This window comes from Podarcis liolepis (assembly GCF_965112155.1).
Source record: "Podarcis liolepis genome assembly, chromosome: 7".
NCBI classification, from domain to species: Eukaryota; Metazoa; Chordata; class Lepidosauria; order Squamata; family Lacertidae; genus Podarcis; species Podarcis liolepis.
The window spans coordinates 68,773,366-68,789,325 of record NC_139561.1 but is presented as its reverse complement, the minus strand read 5'-3'; the positions used below and the strand labels follow the sequence as shown (position 1 = coordinate 68,789,325).

The 15,960-nt window shown below is 46.3% G+C and overlaps 1 protein-coding gene across 3 annotated transcripts in view; it reads left to right on the top strand.

Moving 5' to 3' along the window:
- ASAP3 (ArfGAP with SH3 domain, ankyrin repeat and PH domain 3) overlaps positions 1-15,960 on the top strand; it is an 83,794-nt gene that overhangs the window by 19,715 nt on the left and 48,119 nt on the right. For 2 of the 3 annotated variants that reach the window (XM_083512133.1, XM_083512131.1), the window contains exons 2-3: positions 10,462-10,534; positions 13,707-13,852. Coding sequence is in view for 2 of the 3 variants with exons in the window: in XM_083512131.1 (XP_083368257.1) it covers positions 10,462-10,534; positions 13,707-13,852 (219 nt within the window). In the remaining variant the exon portion in view is untranslated. Of the gene's footprint in view, positions 1-5,303; positions 5,458-10,461; positions 10,535-13,706; positions 13,853-15,960 lie in introns of those variants that run through there. The other variant, XM_083512132.1, reaches the window with a different exon arrangement.

The following is a 15,960-nucleotide window of genomic DNA, read 5'->3' as shown; positions in this document are numbered from 1 at the left end:
GCCGCAGCAACCTTTACAAACTGAAATGTGGAAGGAACAAACCTCACATGACCCGGCACTTCTCTTGTTACAGTGGATCTCAAAAAAAATCTGTTCTCCAGATTCCCTGTAGCATTCCCTATGTATGCACTTGCTCAGGGAGTCTTTCAGTTCATGTTATTGCTATTGGAACACCCCCAGAATGTTTCCAGACTGATGCAGATTTCAAAGACAAGGGGTGATATGGCATCAAGAGGTAGTCATGGCCACCAACTTGGATGGCTTTAATGGAGGGGAAAAATATCAGTAGCTACCAGCCAGGATGGCCATGCTCTCCCTTCCCTGTTGGAGGCAGCATGCCTCTGAATACCAGTAGCTGGCTGGAGTTGCTGTGGTGTTCAGATTCTCCTGAGCATTTGGTTGGTCACTGCGAGAACAGGATGCTGTGCTAGATGGGTCTTTGACCTCTGATCCGGGAGGGCTAATCTTATGAGTAAAACAAGGGAAACCTTCACTGAACAGGGGATAAAACAGCATACCTAAGAGCAGTTGCCAACATACTGCCCTTCAGATGTTGTTGGACTACAACTCCCATCAGCCCCGGTCAGCAAGGCTAATGGTCAAGGACTATGGATATTGTAGTCCAACAACATTTGGAGTGTACTACTTCTAGAGAAATTGCCTTGGGGTGACATTTCCTCAGTATTGGCTAACAGTTTAGAAAAGACAAAGGAAAAATAAGCTAGTGGATATTGCCCCATGCTACAAGAATGGATTTCAAAATTTGGTTTCCTTCCTGGGCCAAGGTCAGAAACTCTCCTTCACCTCCATCCACCCCATTCTGGGTCTGCATAGGCTGGACTGAAATGTTGTTTTCAGGAGAGAAAGAAAGTCTCATCATGGAGGAAGAGGTGAAGTGGAGGAGGGACACTGTACAGACATGTCTGGGCAAACTTCAGACACTGAAATGGAGAGCTCATTGAGCCTTGTGACAAAATTTTTCAAAACGCTTGCAAAAGCAAACAAACTGTGTGTGTGTGTGTGTGTGTGTGTGTGTATAGGACATCAACCTTGGCCTCCAGTCTATGAAAATAATTGAGAAATCCAGGATTTTACTGTAACTCTATCCTGGGCAGTAGTGAGTCCATCCTAAAGCAAAGGGAGGGAGTGAAAGATAGTTTTAGGCTGTTAAGTAGATTGCAGCAGTAACTGGGGAGGGGGTGATTAATTGCTTTCCCGCCCATGGTGGATCTCAGGGTGGTTTGTTCCTGATAGTATGAATGTTTAAATGTGTATATTTTATGCAACCCTTGCATAAAAGGGTTTGAAACCCTTGTTATTGAGAGAGAGATGGGTGGCTGTTCTTACCTGTTGATAACATTTCTGTACTTGCTACGATGGATACCGTATTTTTCGCTCTATAACACGCACCCAACCGTAACACGCACGTCGTTTTTAGAGGAGGAAAATCTGTAGGCATGCCACCCGTAGGCATTCCCTCCATAACACGCACAGACATTTCCCCTTACTTTTTAGGAGGAAAAAAGTGAGTGTTATGGTGCAAAAAATATGGTAAATAATGGCTGCAGTCCTTAGAATACACTGCTCACTTTTAATCTGGAATCAGTCCAAGCACAGGGATCTGAATCTTAGTCATTGTAAATCTGAAAATCTTTTGACCCCCTGCCTACCATCTGAAATAACTGTGCCTGGTCTTTCACTGAATGTAGTACAGTATTGCCAGCTTGAGGAATTAATGAAAGATCTACAGCAGGGGTAGCCGACGTAGTGCCCTCCAGCAGGATTTGACTACAATTCTCATTAGCCACAGCCAGGATAGCCATGAGCGACCATGTTGGCTACCCAGGATTCACACTTTACGACTCACGAAACTAGAGTTATTTCTACAGTTTAAGGTCATCAGTGAGGAAAAGTGGGGCTCTTGTGCCTTGAATCGGGCAGAAATTCACCCGATTAAGCCTTTTCTAGTATGGAAATAAAATTGCAGGAAAAACCTTGCCTGTTGACACTGCCTGCCAAGCATCTTAGTACTTGACATGTGACCCCCCCCCCCCCGATTTAATTCTGAGCCTTCCACGCCACCTGCAAGGAATATGCAAATTTGCATGATGCAAAGTAAATGCATTATTTATGCAAATGCATGCCCTCTTTTGCAGGTAGGGCAGAGGGCCCAAATCCACAGACAGTGTATTGGCCTCAGAAAATCTTCTTGGCACCCCTGACTCTGAATATCTTTTTTTATACTCTGCTGCTCCTAATTTTAGATTTCATAGCTGCCCTTTTCAGGCTGGGCTTCCTTAACAGTTGGCTGTGTTTTATTGCCGTACCAACCAGTTCCCACTTCATTGAGCAGCTCTGCAAAGTGGAGAATGGCTCTCATTGATCTTACTTAACAACCAGCGTGCAAAAGAAAGGGCGATTTCCAAAGAGGCACTCTCTTTCTGACAGCCAGCAAAAGATTCTGTCTGGCTAGCAGGGCACATTTGGAAGGAATTCAAGGCTGATTTTAGAATGCAGGGTGTAAATTAGACAATTGCACAGAGAGGCTCCATGGGGTCAGTGATGGGGTCTAATGCAGTCACAGATGGAGGCTGTGTGAGGTCACCACCAGCTACAGGTGCAGAGCTGTCTCCTTTCATTCTGGAGACATTTTTCCCTTGCATCTCTGCATCTGTGGCTGAGCTGATTATCCTCAAGGAGGGGGTGTATATCTCTCAGAGATTTTGGACTGCAGCTGCAGAAGTCCAGTGGGGCGTGCACAGCTGCCTAGCTTGGCTTCTGCTGGCATGAGCTTGGGGATCTTAGAAAGTAAAATAAAAAGCAGTGTCTTTGAGCAATTGTGGAATATGGTCTGTAAGATGCTACAGTATTTTGCACACCAGGAAGGCTCTTTTTGAACTGTTGATAGACCTAGGGACATAGGTAGTTACCTTGGATGGAGTCAGACTCCTGGCACATCTAGTTTAGTACTGTCAACACTGATTGATGGAGATGCTCCACAGCTTCAGAGGGGGACATTCCTAGTCCGTCTTGGAGATTCTGAGGATTGAACCTGGAACCTTCTGCTTGCAAAGCAGATGCTCTGTTACTGAGCTGCGGTTGGATTGTCGACAGTGGGTTGTGGGAGGGTGATGTCTTCCTAGCACTTAGTCAACCCACGGTTGGGGAACCTAGGACCCTCCTGATGTTGTTGGGCTCCCCTCAGTCCCAGCCAGTATGCTGAATAACCAACAGTAATGGGAATTATAGTCTAGTGCACTGTTTCTCAAACTTGGGCCCCTAGCTGTTGTTGGACTACAACTCTCATCACCCCTGATCCTGCTAGCTAGGGATGATGGTATTTGCAGTCCAACCATAGCTGGGGATCCACAAAAGGTTTCCTCACACTCTAATCTAACTTCCTTGCCTTAAAAAACAAAGGTACAGGAGAAGTTGCTGGAGAGTGGTAGTGACGTCCTCTTGATGTTGTTAGACAACATCATCCCCTGACCATTGGGCATGCTGGCTGTGGCTGATGGGGGTTGTCCAACAACATATGGAGAGCACCACATTGCGACTCCTGCTGTAGAACAAGAGAATGGAATTCAGTACAGGCGACTCTCAAATTATGCATGGGTTATTTTCCGGACAGTGTTCAAAATTCAGCAGGAGCCAGGCACATTTTGCACCTGGCTATTAAGCACTTAGGGATGCGGGTGGTCCTGTGGGTTAAACCACAGAGCCTAGGGCTTGCCGATCAGAAGGTCAGCGGTTCGAATCCCTGTGACGGGGTGAGCTCCTGTTGCTTGGTCCCTGCTCCTGCCAACCTAGCAGTTCAAAAGCACGCCAGTGCAAGTAGATAAATAGGTACTGCTCTGGTGGGAAGGTAAATGGCGTTTCCGTGTGCTGCTCTGATTCGTCAGAAGCGGCTTAGTCATGCTGGCCACATGACCCGGAAGCTCCCTTTGCCAGCTTCCATAGCCAATAAAGTGAGATGAGCGCTGCAACCCCAGAGTCGGTCACGACTGGACCTAATGGTCAGGGGTCCCTTTACCTTTACCTATCAGCCACTTGCAACCAAGTGAAGATGCCTGGGCACTAGGATAGCACCTGACATCTCCACCATCTGGAGGTGCATGCCTGGGGATCACTCGATGTTGACTGTTTTCACACACTAGCAACACAGCCTGCAGAATTCTATCTGTTATATTTTATCTGGACAATCAGAATGAATTCCAGGAACCAAGAAGTCAAATTGAAAAATACGACTTTCAAGCTGTCAGGCCCAACAATAACAACTAGGCATTCAATTTTGGGGACTGGTTTAAGGAGCCATATGCCGCCTAGCTTATATATCTGAGTTTGTAAATGTGAATATGCACAAGTTGCAAGTTACCTGTACACTGTACAGCAGACAGGTGAGCTTTCATTGTTGATTGGAGGAGTGGGGCATAGGTCTTGGCTTGAGAATAGGCATGTTTACATATGTTTCGACTGATCAATGCTAGAATGCTTGCAAGAACTTCCAGATCTTTGAAAATAGGAAAGTGAAGGAAGGGGATGTTTCTTCTGAGATGGCAACAAAATGCAAGGGTGTGGCCTCATTCTTAACTTTTTGAAAAACAAAAAACAAATCTGATTGCTGCAATTGAGAATCTTGTGCTACTGCGTATAATTAGCAACATGTAGTCTGCCTCTCACCTGTGTCTGGTCTTCCAGGAACAACGCCGGTGTTTGTCCCTCCTGCAGCTCCCGAGACAGGCTCAGGCCTGCCAAGGACACTGTAGATGCTGGTGGAGCTCTGCTTCCTTGCCTAGGTGGATTCCTGACTGTGAGGTTCATGCTGTTTTCAGGGAGCAATCAGAGGCTGACTCAGGGGGCAAATCCAAGCACCTTTGATGGTTGCAGGTTCAAATTCGTTGATTTGCAAAGGTATAACCCACACTTTCACAAAAATATAGCAAGGTGGAGTACAACATCTAAAGATAGAATCAACGAAAAGATCCATAAAAACAGAAATGGATATCAGTAGATAATGATTGGTTAAAAGGAAACCACCCAGAGATTAAGAGCTCTACGGACTGAGCTATCCCAGCTGTTAACATCAGGTTTTAAAGAAAGAGCCACGGGTGTCTTCCATGCATGCTGAGGGTTGTGTTGGGATCCTCTGGGTTGTGTGTGCTCTAATGCAAGTGCTGATGATGTCCCTTCCCTTAAGAAGACCCCTTTCCCCCAGCTAAGCTCCCCTCCCCTCCACGGTTTTCCTCTGACTTCATCCCATTTTAACAAATGTTATCCCTTGCTTGACCCTAAACAATTGCTTTCTCCCCATCCAGATGATTACATCCTCCAAGTATTTTTCCAGCACTGTTATCATGACTGAACCTCAGCCAGGCTTCAGGTTAACTCTTTGCTGCTCCGTCCGTCTCTGCAACCTGTTTGATGGTTTGTGGCAGTGCTGCTCTCTTAGATGAGCAGGTAAACAAAGACCCTTGCAAGTTGGGATGCGGGAGAAATAAATTCAGTTTGCCGTGAAAATCTGGCAATTAGCCCTGACAGAAAAATTAACCACAAAACTCTCTCTCTCCTAAAGCAAGTAATAAAACTTTTAGTCTTAACCTTAACCCCTGTCCACTGACTTGCACTGACAGGCTAAGCCAGGCTTTCTGATATTTTCCTTCCAATCCCATTCTAAATATACCCATCCCATGCCAAAGGCTTGGAGTGGTAATATCTACAGGGGAAACATGTTTATTGCTACATCCCAAGCTTTGATTTATACAGCCAGGGCATCACATCCCATTTGCCGCTTGAGGTGGAACAGGAAGTGCCTCCCTGCCCTGCTGCTGCTGCTGCTGCCGCCGCCAACACCATCCGCACTGCTATCACTGCTAATTTCAGTGAAGATCACACCAGTTTTGGGTGAGATGGTGCCACCGCTTCTCTTGCCTCTGGAGGAGGTGGGGTGCCTGCAGGAGTGCTGCCTGGGGGACTTCTGGCACCTGAGGCAGCCTCCTCCCCCTGCCTAATGGCTCTGCCAGCTGCATACAGCTAAGGTGAAAAGCTACAGCGTGCCGGCATTGCTGATTTAGGGTCAATAGCTGATTGAGGTTGCTTGTGGTCAGGGCCGGATTTAGGTTTGATGAGGCCCTAAGCTACTGAAGGTAACGGGGCCCTTTATTTGTCCAGCTGTCCTTTGTCAGCAACAAATTGTCACTGTTTTTTTGTGTTGGATATATGCTATATGGTAATTTATGGACCTAATAGGTATCTAAAGCCATTTGCACATAACAAATAGGAGCCTACACAACACAAAACACTGTTGCTGTATGTAGGTTTTGTTTTATTTGTTTTTTATCTTATATTTTCCTGCCAACCTAGCAGTTCGAAAGCGTGTCAAAGTGCAAGTAGATAAATAGGTACCGCTCTGTCGGGAAGGTAAACGGCGTTTCTGTGTGCTGCTCTGGTTCGCCAGAAGCGGCTTAGTCCTGCTGGCCACATGACCCGGAAGCTGTACACCGGCTCCCTCGGCCAGTAAAGCGAGATGAGCGCCGCAACCCCAGAGTCAGCCACAACTGGAACTAATGATCAGGGGTCCCTTTACCTTTACCTATCTTATATTTTGGAAATGTACATCCAGTTGTTGTTTTTCTTTTAATTTTTTTGGGGGGCCCACCCAAGAGAGTGGGACCTTAAGCTACAGCTTGTTTAGCTTATACATAAATCCAGCAGTGCTTGTGGTTGTTCCTTCTTAGGGAAGAGCTGTGCGGTAGAGGCTGCCCTGGTCTCAGAGGTGTAAGGGAAAGAATGCTTCAGGAGAGCAAGACAGATGGAACCACTGCTAGCTTCATCTGTAACTTGAAGAACTTGCTTTTCCTTCCTCCCTCTCATTACTTTTCCCCTGTGTGTCATATCTCTCTTGGATTGTGAGCCTGAGGGCAGGGGCTGTCTTAGTATTGATATTATTTTTTTGGTCTTGAGAGACTTTTTGGCTACAGGGGTGGTGTGCAATTGCTCATTAATAAGAATAAAAATGCAAAACTCATGCAAATTTGCAAAGCAGCCAATCTCTGGAGACCCTCTGGGTGTGGATGAGCACTTAACAGCAATGGACATTTTGCCTCAAACGGCCAAATAGAGAGATGTTGAGGCTGGTGCCTCTCCTTTTTACTGTGGCAGAAAGGCGTCTTTAAGATCCTGCTTTGTATTGTGATTCTTTGTTTGAATCCCTCCCAGCAAAGGCAGAAGGAAAGTGGGATTGGAAGTTGCTTTGGATGGAAAGGAGGGCTCAGGAGATGGACCTGTTTCCACATTCAAGGGGGCTCCTGTTCGGCTGTCGGGGGCATTTTACACTTTTGGTGCCTCAGCCCCAGCTGCCTTCTTTCTGTTCTCCATGCATGCAAATAGCTTGGTTGGTAAAGCATGGGTTTACATCAGTCAGGGTCATGGGTTGGAGCCCCACACTGTGCAAAGTATTCCTGTATTGCAGGGTGATGGACTAGATAACCCTCATGATCCCTTCCAACTCTACATTTCTATGATTCTACGATTCAGATACCTTCTGTGTGCATTTGTAAGGACACAATTCAGCAGAGATCTCTGCCAACCTTTTTAACCTCAGTGGCTAGCTGCTTGACTTCCCCTTTTGCATGAGTGAGGTGAAACAAACCAAGCAGTCTTCAGTTAACCATAGTTTCCCATTTTCTCTGAACCAGGAAAGATTGTGACATCTGAATTACACCACTGACGGTTGGTTTCTAAACAGTGAAATACTTATGCACCAGGAAGTAATAGCATGCACGCCAAAAGGACAAAACGCTTTGCTTTCTTTAAAAAATACAATTGACTGACCTTCTTTGGATGACCTTGGCTATCATTTTATTGGGCAGTATAAAATGTCACTGGAATGGATGCTCTTAAATCCCACTGTAGTTTCTCTGGTGTTGCAATTTAAGTCTTGAATATCTCCTCGAACAGGCCTTTTAAACTTTACTGCGAACCATTTCTCCCCCTCACTCCTTGATACCTGAAATTATACCCCTGGGTGGAGAGGCACCTTCAGGGATACTGTAACCATGGACAAATGACTGAAGGGGGAGTATTTGGCCTCCAGAAAGGAAATCCCTTCCTACTATTAAAGGTTCCTAGTCTTGATGGCTATTTGCTGCCAGCCAGGATTAGAGGCAGGCAGCATGCCTGTGAATTCCAGAGAGGGCTATGATTCTCCTGCCTCCTGCTAGGCAAAAAGGATACTGTAGATATTCTGATAGGCAACTAAAATGATCAAGGGGTGAAGTGCAGGGCTTTGAACTTTTTAGCTGAGAGGAAAAAGTGAGCAAGAGGTGACATGACCGAAGTTTCTAAAATTATGTATGACATGGAGAAAGTGGAGAGAAAAGTTCTCCCTCTAGAGACCCTGGGGACATGCAATGAAGCTGAATGTTGGAAGATTCGGGGCAGATAAAAGAAGGCACTTCTTCACATAGTGCATAGTTAAACTATGGAACTTGCTCTCATGGGAGGGGAGGCAGTGATGGGCACCACCCTTCCTCACCATGTCTTTGATTCAAACGGATGTCTCTCTGCGCTCCCCCTGAGCGCAGGCTCCACTTCTGTAATCGGCTGTGTGTTTTGAAACATAGTACAGTGGTACCTCGCAAGACGAATGCCTCGCAAGACAAAAAACTCGCTAGATGAAAGGTTTTTCCGTTTTCGATTTGCCTCGCAAGACGAATTTCCCTATGGGCTTGCTTCGCAAGACGAAAACGTCTCGCGACTTTGTTTCCTTTGTCTAAAAACAAAGACATGTTTTGTTTATAAAGTTAATTTATTTTCCCTTAAATTTTTGAACTGCTCTTTACAGTATGTGTGACTTTAAAGAGCAGTTAATAAACTGTTGTTGTACCAAATTTGGCTTTGTTTGGACTTTTTTTGACCATAGGAACGCATTAATTGATTTTCAATGCATTCCTATGGGATTTCGTGATTCGCAAGACGAAAAATTCGCTAGACGACAAAACTTGCGGAATGAATTAATTTCGTCTTGCGGGGCACCACTGTAGTGTTTTGACTTTGACATCAGAGCCAACTGCTAGGGGCTGAGGTCCCTTCACACCCCCAATAAAATATTTGAGGAGGCTGGGTCCCTGCAAACTTGATGGGCATTGCCATTCAGATGGTGAGTGTGTGCTGCATCTTGTGATCAGTTACACAGGATGGTGCTTACCTGCCCCTCCCCGCCTGTTTTGTTCAGGTTGGTACCCTTGCTTGCATAGTTTTGCTGCTGCCTTTGCTGTGATGCAGTGCAAGACTGTTAAATAAGTGGATGCTATACTTAATGGGTTGTTGCCTGGCTCTTTTATTAAGAGGCAAACCAAGAGGAAGCCAGATAACTTTCATTAGGTGGAATTGCTCAAAAAAGAAAAACAATTCCTTCCAGTAGCACCTCAGAGACCAACTAATACCCAGATACTTATCTGAAGAAGTGTGCATGCACACGAATGCTCATACCAATAACAAACTTAGTTGGTCTCTGAGGTGCTACTGGTAGGAATTTTTTTCTTTTGTTTCGACTACAGCAGACCAACACGGCTACCTACCTGCTCAAAAAAGGAAAGGATTCACAACCTCGTCCCAAAGCTTCAATTTTCGTTGCCAGGGATGGGGTTTTAATACTCTGCCTAACTCACACGTGTTGGAGACTGGAGAGATAAATTGTATTTAGTATGTCCTCTCCTAGCCATCAATAACCCGTCCCACAGACACATCAGAAGCTCCTGTATACCAAGTCAGACCATTGGCCCATTTAGCTTGTCTGCAGTGTACAGAGCACACTTGAGTGGTGCTCTCTATACTGGCTGGCAGTGTCTCTCTAGACTTTCAGACCCTACCTGGAGATGCCGGGATTGAACCTGGGACCTTTTGCAAGCAAAACCGTTGCTCTACTGCTGAGCTGAGCTCCTCAACAGACCACATTCCAGTCTCAAGACAGAATGCAAGAGAAGGCAGCAGACATTCAAATGAGGCCCTGCTAGGTGCTTAGGCAGGTTTCAGGTTGCGCCAGGGGCTGCCTGAATGTCTTGTGCTGAGGTCTTCCCCATCATTCGATACCTTTGATCCTTTCAAACTAGAAGCGCCTGTGATCTTCTGCATGCAAAACGTGTTCTCTGCCACAGAGCTATGCCCTTGTTGCAGCCAGGGAGGAACTGGCTGGAAGCCACACCTCCTTTTCTGCGCTGTTCCGTCAATGCATTTTCTCTCTTTCAGTCTCTGCACAGCCCACCCACCCCCTCCCCATGCTTGGGATCTCTCCACTCCAGATTTGGGTAGCCTGGCAGCTGCCTTGCACATCTGCCACAGGCCGGAGCTTCAAAGAGACTTTGTGTGGCCTGGCAATTCCCTCTTCCCGCCTCCCGGCTTGGCACTGCCCAGCAACTCTGACAAACCTTTTTTTTCTTTTTTTCTCTCTCTTTTGCCTCGCAGAGCCTGGATGGAGACCAAGCCATTCTCCAGCGGATCAGGAAATATGTGAAAGCTATTCATGCTTCTGGGCTCAGTAAGTTAATGCTCTCTGCGTGCTGGTGTGGCCGCCAAGGGGTGGGGAAGAGTGGGGGGACACCTTGGGGAGAACGGGTAGGTTCTGCCAGGTGTGTGCAAAGTGCAATCTGACTCCCCTGTACAGTGTGAGCAGTGTCATTTGAATAACCCAGAGTCGAGAGAGAAAAGAAACTTTACTGGGCAAACTGAACAAAAGCAGTGCATAACTTGAGGAGAAATAATCAGGGTTGTGGTTTTTTATGTCTTTTAGAACAGGCCTCCTTCAAAGCAGAAAGATATTCAACAGTGCATACTGAGGAAAGGCGCCCTCAGAACTCCCACAGCCAATCAGGGCACAAGGATCATGCCATTCTCATTGGGTGCTAGGCAAACACTTCCACTACCAGCCCCCTCTTGATTGGCTGTCTTAACTGTCATTAGAATGAACCCTTAGGCTACTAACCGAATGATCCCTGCTGTTGTACTTCAAACAATTGGGGAACTTGGGAAGCTGCCCTACACAGTCAGACCATTGGTCCATCTTGCTTGGTATTGTTCATGCTAATAGACAGTGGCTTTCTACAGAGTTTTAATGCTGGACTATTTCCCAGACCCTGCTTCTCCAGCTTCTTGGTTTTCTGATTTAAGCTCTGCCACCAAGTTGTTGCAGCCCTTCTCTTCTTCTGGATTTTGGAGAAACCCCCTTTAACCTCTTTCTTAGCATTTCACCCTGGTCTAGTTCACAGTCCGTCACCCGCAAAGTCTGGTGACCCTACAAGATGACTCTCTTTGGTGGAATATATGAATTGAGATCTGGATTTGACTTCTCCCAGCTGCCCCATCACCAGACTGACCTTTTGCTTTCCCCACAGAAGCTGTGCTGTTTGTAAACATTCTATGACAGCCTCCTTCGCAGCTAAACATATTTGGCGATTTTATGAGGTTGCGCTGGCAGCAGGAACGCAATTTGCCTTGGTGCATGGTTTAGCTGATGTCAGCCTTGTGCAATCCGCTTTCAAAATATATAAATTGCAACACAAGACTTCTGGATTAGGATCTCTTTGAATGCGAAGGCATAACAAAATCTGCACTGAGCATTCTTGCCCTAGAACATCACAAGTGAAGGATTTAGAACCTGATGCCCTCCAGATGTTGCTAGACTACAACTCCCATCCTCCCCAAGCTGGCTGGGGCTGATGGGAGTTGTTGTTCAACAACATCTGGAGGGCAGCAGGTTGGTGAAGGGGGGCCCCTAACCCATGATGATGATGATGATATATATGCCGCCCATCTGACCGGGTTGCCCCAGCCACTCTGAGAGGCTCTCAACAAAATGCTTAAAACACACCAAAATCTCAAACATTAAAAACCTCCCTAAACAGGGCTGCCTTCAGATGTCTTCTAAAGGTCAGATAGTTGTTTATTTCCTTGACATCTGATGAGAAGGCGTTCCACAGGGAGGGCGTTACTACTGAAAAGGCCCTCTGCCTGGTTCCCTGCAACTTCACTTCTTGCAGTGAGGCAACCGCCAGAAGACAGTTGGAGCTAGATCTCAGTGTCTGGGCTGAAGGATGTGGGTGGAGAAGCTCCTTCAGGAATACTGGCCCAAAGCTATTTAGGGCTTTAAAGATCAGTACCAACACTTTGAATTGTGCTCGGAAACGTACTGGGAGCCAATGTAGGTCTTTCAAGACCAGTGTTATATGGTCCTGGTGGCCACTTCCAGTCATTAGTCTAGCTGCCACATCCTGGATTAGTTGTAGTTTCCGAGTCACCTTCATAGGTAGCCCCCAGTCCCTGTATATGCCACACATTCACCTCAGATTCATTCAAGAGGCCTAAAGGATGGTGTTGAAGGCAGTTCAGGTTTCTCTCGCTGCTAATATTCTGCGACCCAGGAGCTCACGGACCACAGTGTTGGGCCGTGCCCTTTACTGTTGTAAGCAGACTGGAAGTGCTCAGGGCTGTTGTTTGCCTGAGGCCTCATTCTAAATAAAGCTCGCTGGATAATCTTGGGCCGGTCACAGTCTCTCGTCCTGATTTGTTGTGAAGGTAAAATGGGGAGGAGTATGCCACCTTGAGCTACTTCGAGGAAAGGGGTGATATACAGTGGAACCTCTACTTATGGACATAATCAGTTCTGGAGGTCCATCTGTAAGTTGATCCGGGTCGCTGGTAGAAGTGCCGCTGTGCGCAGGTGCATTCGGCGGCAGCGCACTTCTGCGTGTGCGCAAACAGCAGAAACCGCTTCTGCACGTGTGTGTGAATCACAGGAAACCCAGTATTTACTTATGGGTTTGGCGCGGTTGCAACTTGGATCGGGCCCAAGTAGAGGCAGTCGTAGAGGTTCTGCTATAAATGCAGTGCAATGCAATGAAAGGAAGGAAGTAAGTAAATAAATAAATACATAATCTGCAGTGTGGGTGTTGGATGTTGCTGGAGATGCAGTGGAAGAGGCTCAAGTATGCACCACACAGCCCTCTCCTCACAGCTGCTGGTGCACACCCAGCACTACTGCCACAAAATTGCTTTGCACAATTCAGCACATGCCTACATAATGCCTGCCAGTTGGTGTTCCGGCTGGACTATTAATGGGTGCTGGTCATGATGGATATATATTACCTCCAGGATCAGAGGCAGCATGCCTCCAACTATTCGTTGTTGGGGAACATGAGCTCTCTTGCCCTCACGCCCAGCTTCTTGGCTTCCCAGAGGTGTCCGCTTTGCCACGGTGAGAAACAAGACGATGAACTACGACAAATTCATACTATACATTTAAAACACACTGGCAGCACTTTAAATAGTCGTTGCTCCCCCCCCCCCCCGGTGAATTCTGGGAACTGTGGTTTGTTTAAGGGTGCTGAGACTTATTTTCCTAACTGAATTACATTTCCCAGAGTTGCCTAGCAAAAGAGATTGATGGCTAAACTACTCTGGGACTAGTAGCTCTGTGATGGCAGCTCTCGGCTCCCTTAACAAATGACAGCAGAAGCCACGACTGCTTAAAGCAGTATCATAGTGCTTGAAATGTATGGTGGGAATGTGGTTCAGTATAAAGCTCTTGTCTGATCCTGCAGGGCTGTCTTTATGTTCAAATTCCACACACTGCTTTGCTTCTTCCCTGACTTCTGTGGGTATCTGGATCCGGCAGAAACCTTCCTTTCTACTGATTTTTGTGTCGTCTTCCTTAGCGCATGTGGAGAATGAGGAGCAGTACAGCGAAACTCTGGAGAACTTTGGCAACAACCACCTTTCTCAGAACAATCATGAGCTTTCCACGGGATTCTTGAATCTGGCTGTCTTCACCAGGGAAGTGACGGCACTTTTCAAAAACCTGGTAAGGGGCGGCATTAGGTCTGCATTTCTTTTCCGTCAAAGATCTCCACTACATTCTTCTTCTCAATCCAAATGTGTACACCACCTATTTAGAGAGAGGGGATATTCAACCAGACTCGGCACTTTTAATATGGGACCCGCTTCTTTAAAAGAAATGAATATGCCAATCTTCCTTAACCTCTACAACTCCCATAAGCCCCAGTCCAGTGGTTACTGTTGCTCACTAGGGCCACATTTGCAGCACACATTTAAAGCACCATGGTGGGAGAAAACCATGACTTTTTAAAGTGGTACCACATTGCTTTAAATGTACAATGCGGATGTGGCTAGAGTCTTTTCTGCAGCCCCTTTAAAAAGATCTTTATTATTCTGACATTAATGTTGGAGGCTTACAGTCCTCTTTCTCATGCGCATCTGATGAGGTGGATTCAGACCTGCAAAAGCTTACGCCATAATTAATGCAATTACGTTCTTCAAGACTTTAAGGGAATCTGTTTCAGCTGAAGCAACACAGATAACTCCCTCTCTGGAAGGTGATGCAATTGTGAAGGTGCCGGTCTTGTTTGGGGCAATAGGTTCCTATATTTCAACCACTGTATTTCCGTAAGGTGTGTTTTCCTTACTGCTGTGTTTCCAGCTATGTGTCCTCTGTTGATGCTGGGGCCCATTTTCACAAAGCGGGCTGCTGCTACGAGGTGGTCTGTTTGAGGGAAGGATTTTTATGAATATGGTGGGAACTTTTGAAAGAGCTAGGAGTGAGTGAATCTGTCAATTTCTGTTTCAGTTGTTTATTTTTACAATCTACAGTTCAGTTCTCCATTTCCACATCAGTTTGCATGTGTGTGTGTGTGTGTGTCCTCATGAAGATTCATCATCATCTTAGTGAGAATTCATTGTACAAAATACACATTTTTATACAGTGGTATCTCGGGTTACATACGGATCAGGTTACAGACTCCGCTAACCCAGAAATAGTACCTTGGGTTAAGAACTTTGCTTCAGGATGAGAACAGAAATCGTGCTCTGGCGGAGCGGCGGCAGCTGGAGGCCCCATTAGCTAAAGTGGTACCTCAGGTTAAGAACAGTTTCAGATTAAGAACGGACCTCCAGAACGAATTAAGTTCTTAACCAGAGGTACCACTGTATGCAGTTTTGCCCAACATACACAGTTTTGCAAAGCTATTTCCCCTAAGGAAAGCATTTTATTCCATTATTTTCACTAACTTAGGCATTTATATGTGTGTGCTTACCATAGTATATGCATTTTTGTACATATCACCGGGTTGGTGATACTCGAAGTACTACAACCTTTGAAGGGTGGCTGTGTTCTGGTGTGCAAATTGTTCGAAAAGTTTGCCTTCAAATGCAAACTCAACTCTTTTCTCACCTGTCCCTAAAAAGGACCAATAGTGTTTGTATTTGTACTGGTTGGGCAGAGGGAGAAGGAATGTGGGCTGCATCTGTGTGACTTTGCTGCTTGTTGCCACTAATGGTGGTCTCTTCCTGCCCCCCCCCCCAGCTTCCCCCTTTAACGTAAATCGGAAACCTCTGGGCAGTGGCTATGTTGTTTATGGCTGGGGACTGAAGGCACTGAGCAGTGGGTTCTGTGTGCTAGAGCAGGCTCTGGCTGGGTATGTTTGGTTTAAAGAGAAGCCCCATGTCTCATATTACAGCCCCCTTGCAAATGTGGAAGGAAAGAAAGAACAAATAAAGACGTGGAAGGAAAAATGTGGAAGGAAGGAAAGGGGGGGGGGGGAAACCTGTTTGATATGGCCCTAGCGGAAGAGCACATGAAAACAATGCTTGGGTATGTGCCACTTTAGACTAGGGTAGCTAATATGAGGCCCTCCAGATGTTGCTGGAAAGCAGCTCCCTGACCTCCAGCTTCTAACCCTGATGGTTGTGGTCTGCTTCCATTGTTGGAGGCAGTAATGCTTTTGAATGCCCATTGCTGGAAACCACAGGCGGGGGAGAGTGCTGTTGTGCTCAAGTCCTGCTTGCAGGCTTCCCATAGGCAATCTGGTTGACCGCCTTGAGAGCAAGTGGCTTGATCCAGCAGTCTCTTAGGATATGTTGTTATTTTTCACTATGCTGGCCAGAGTTGATGGG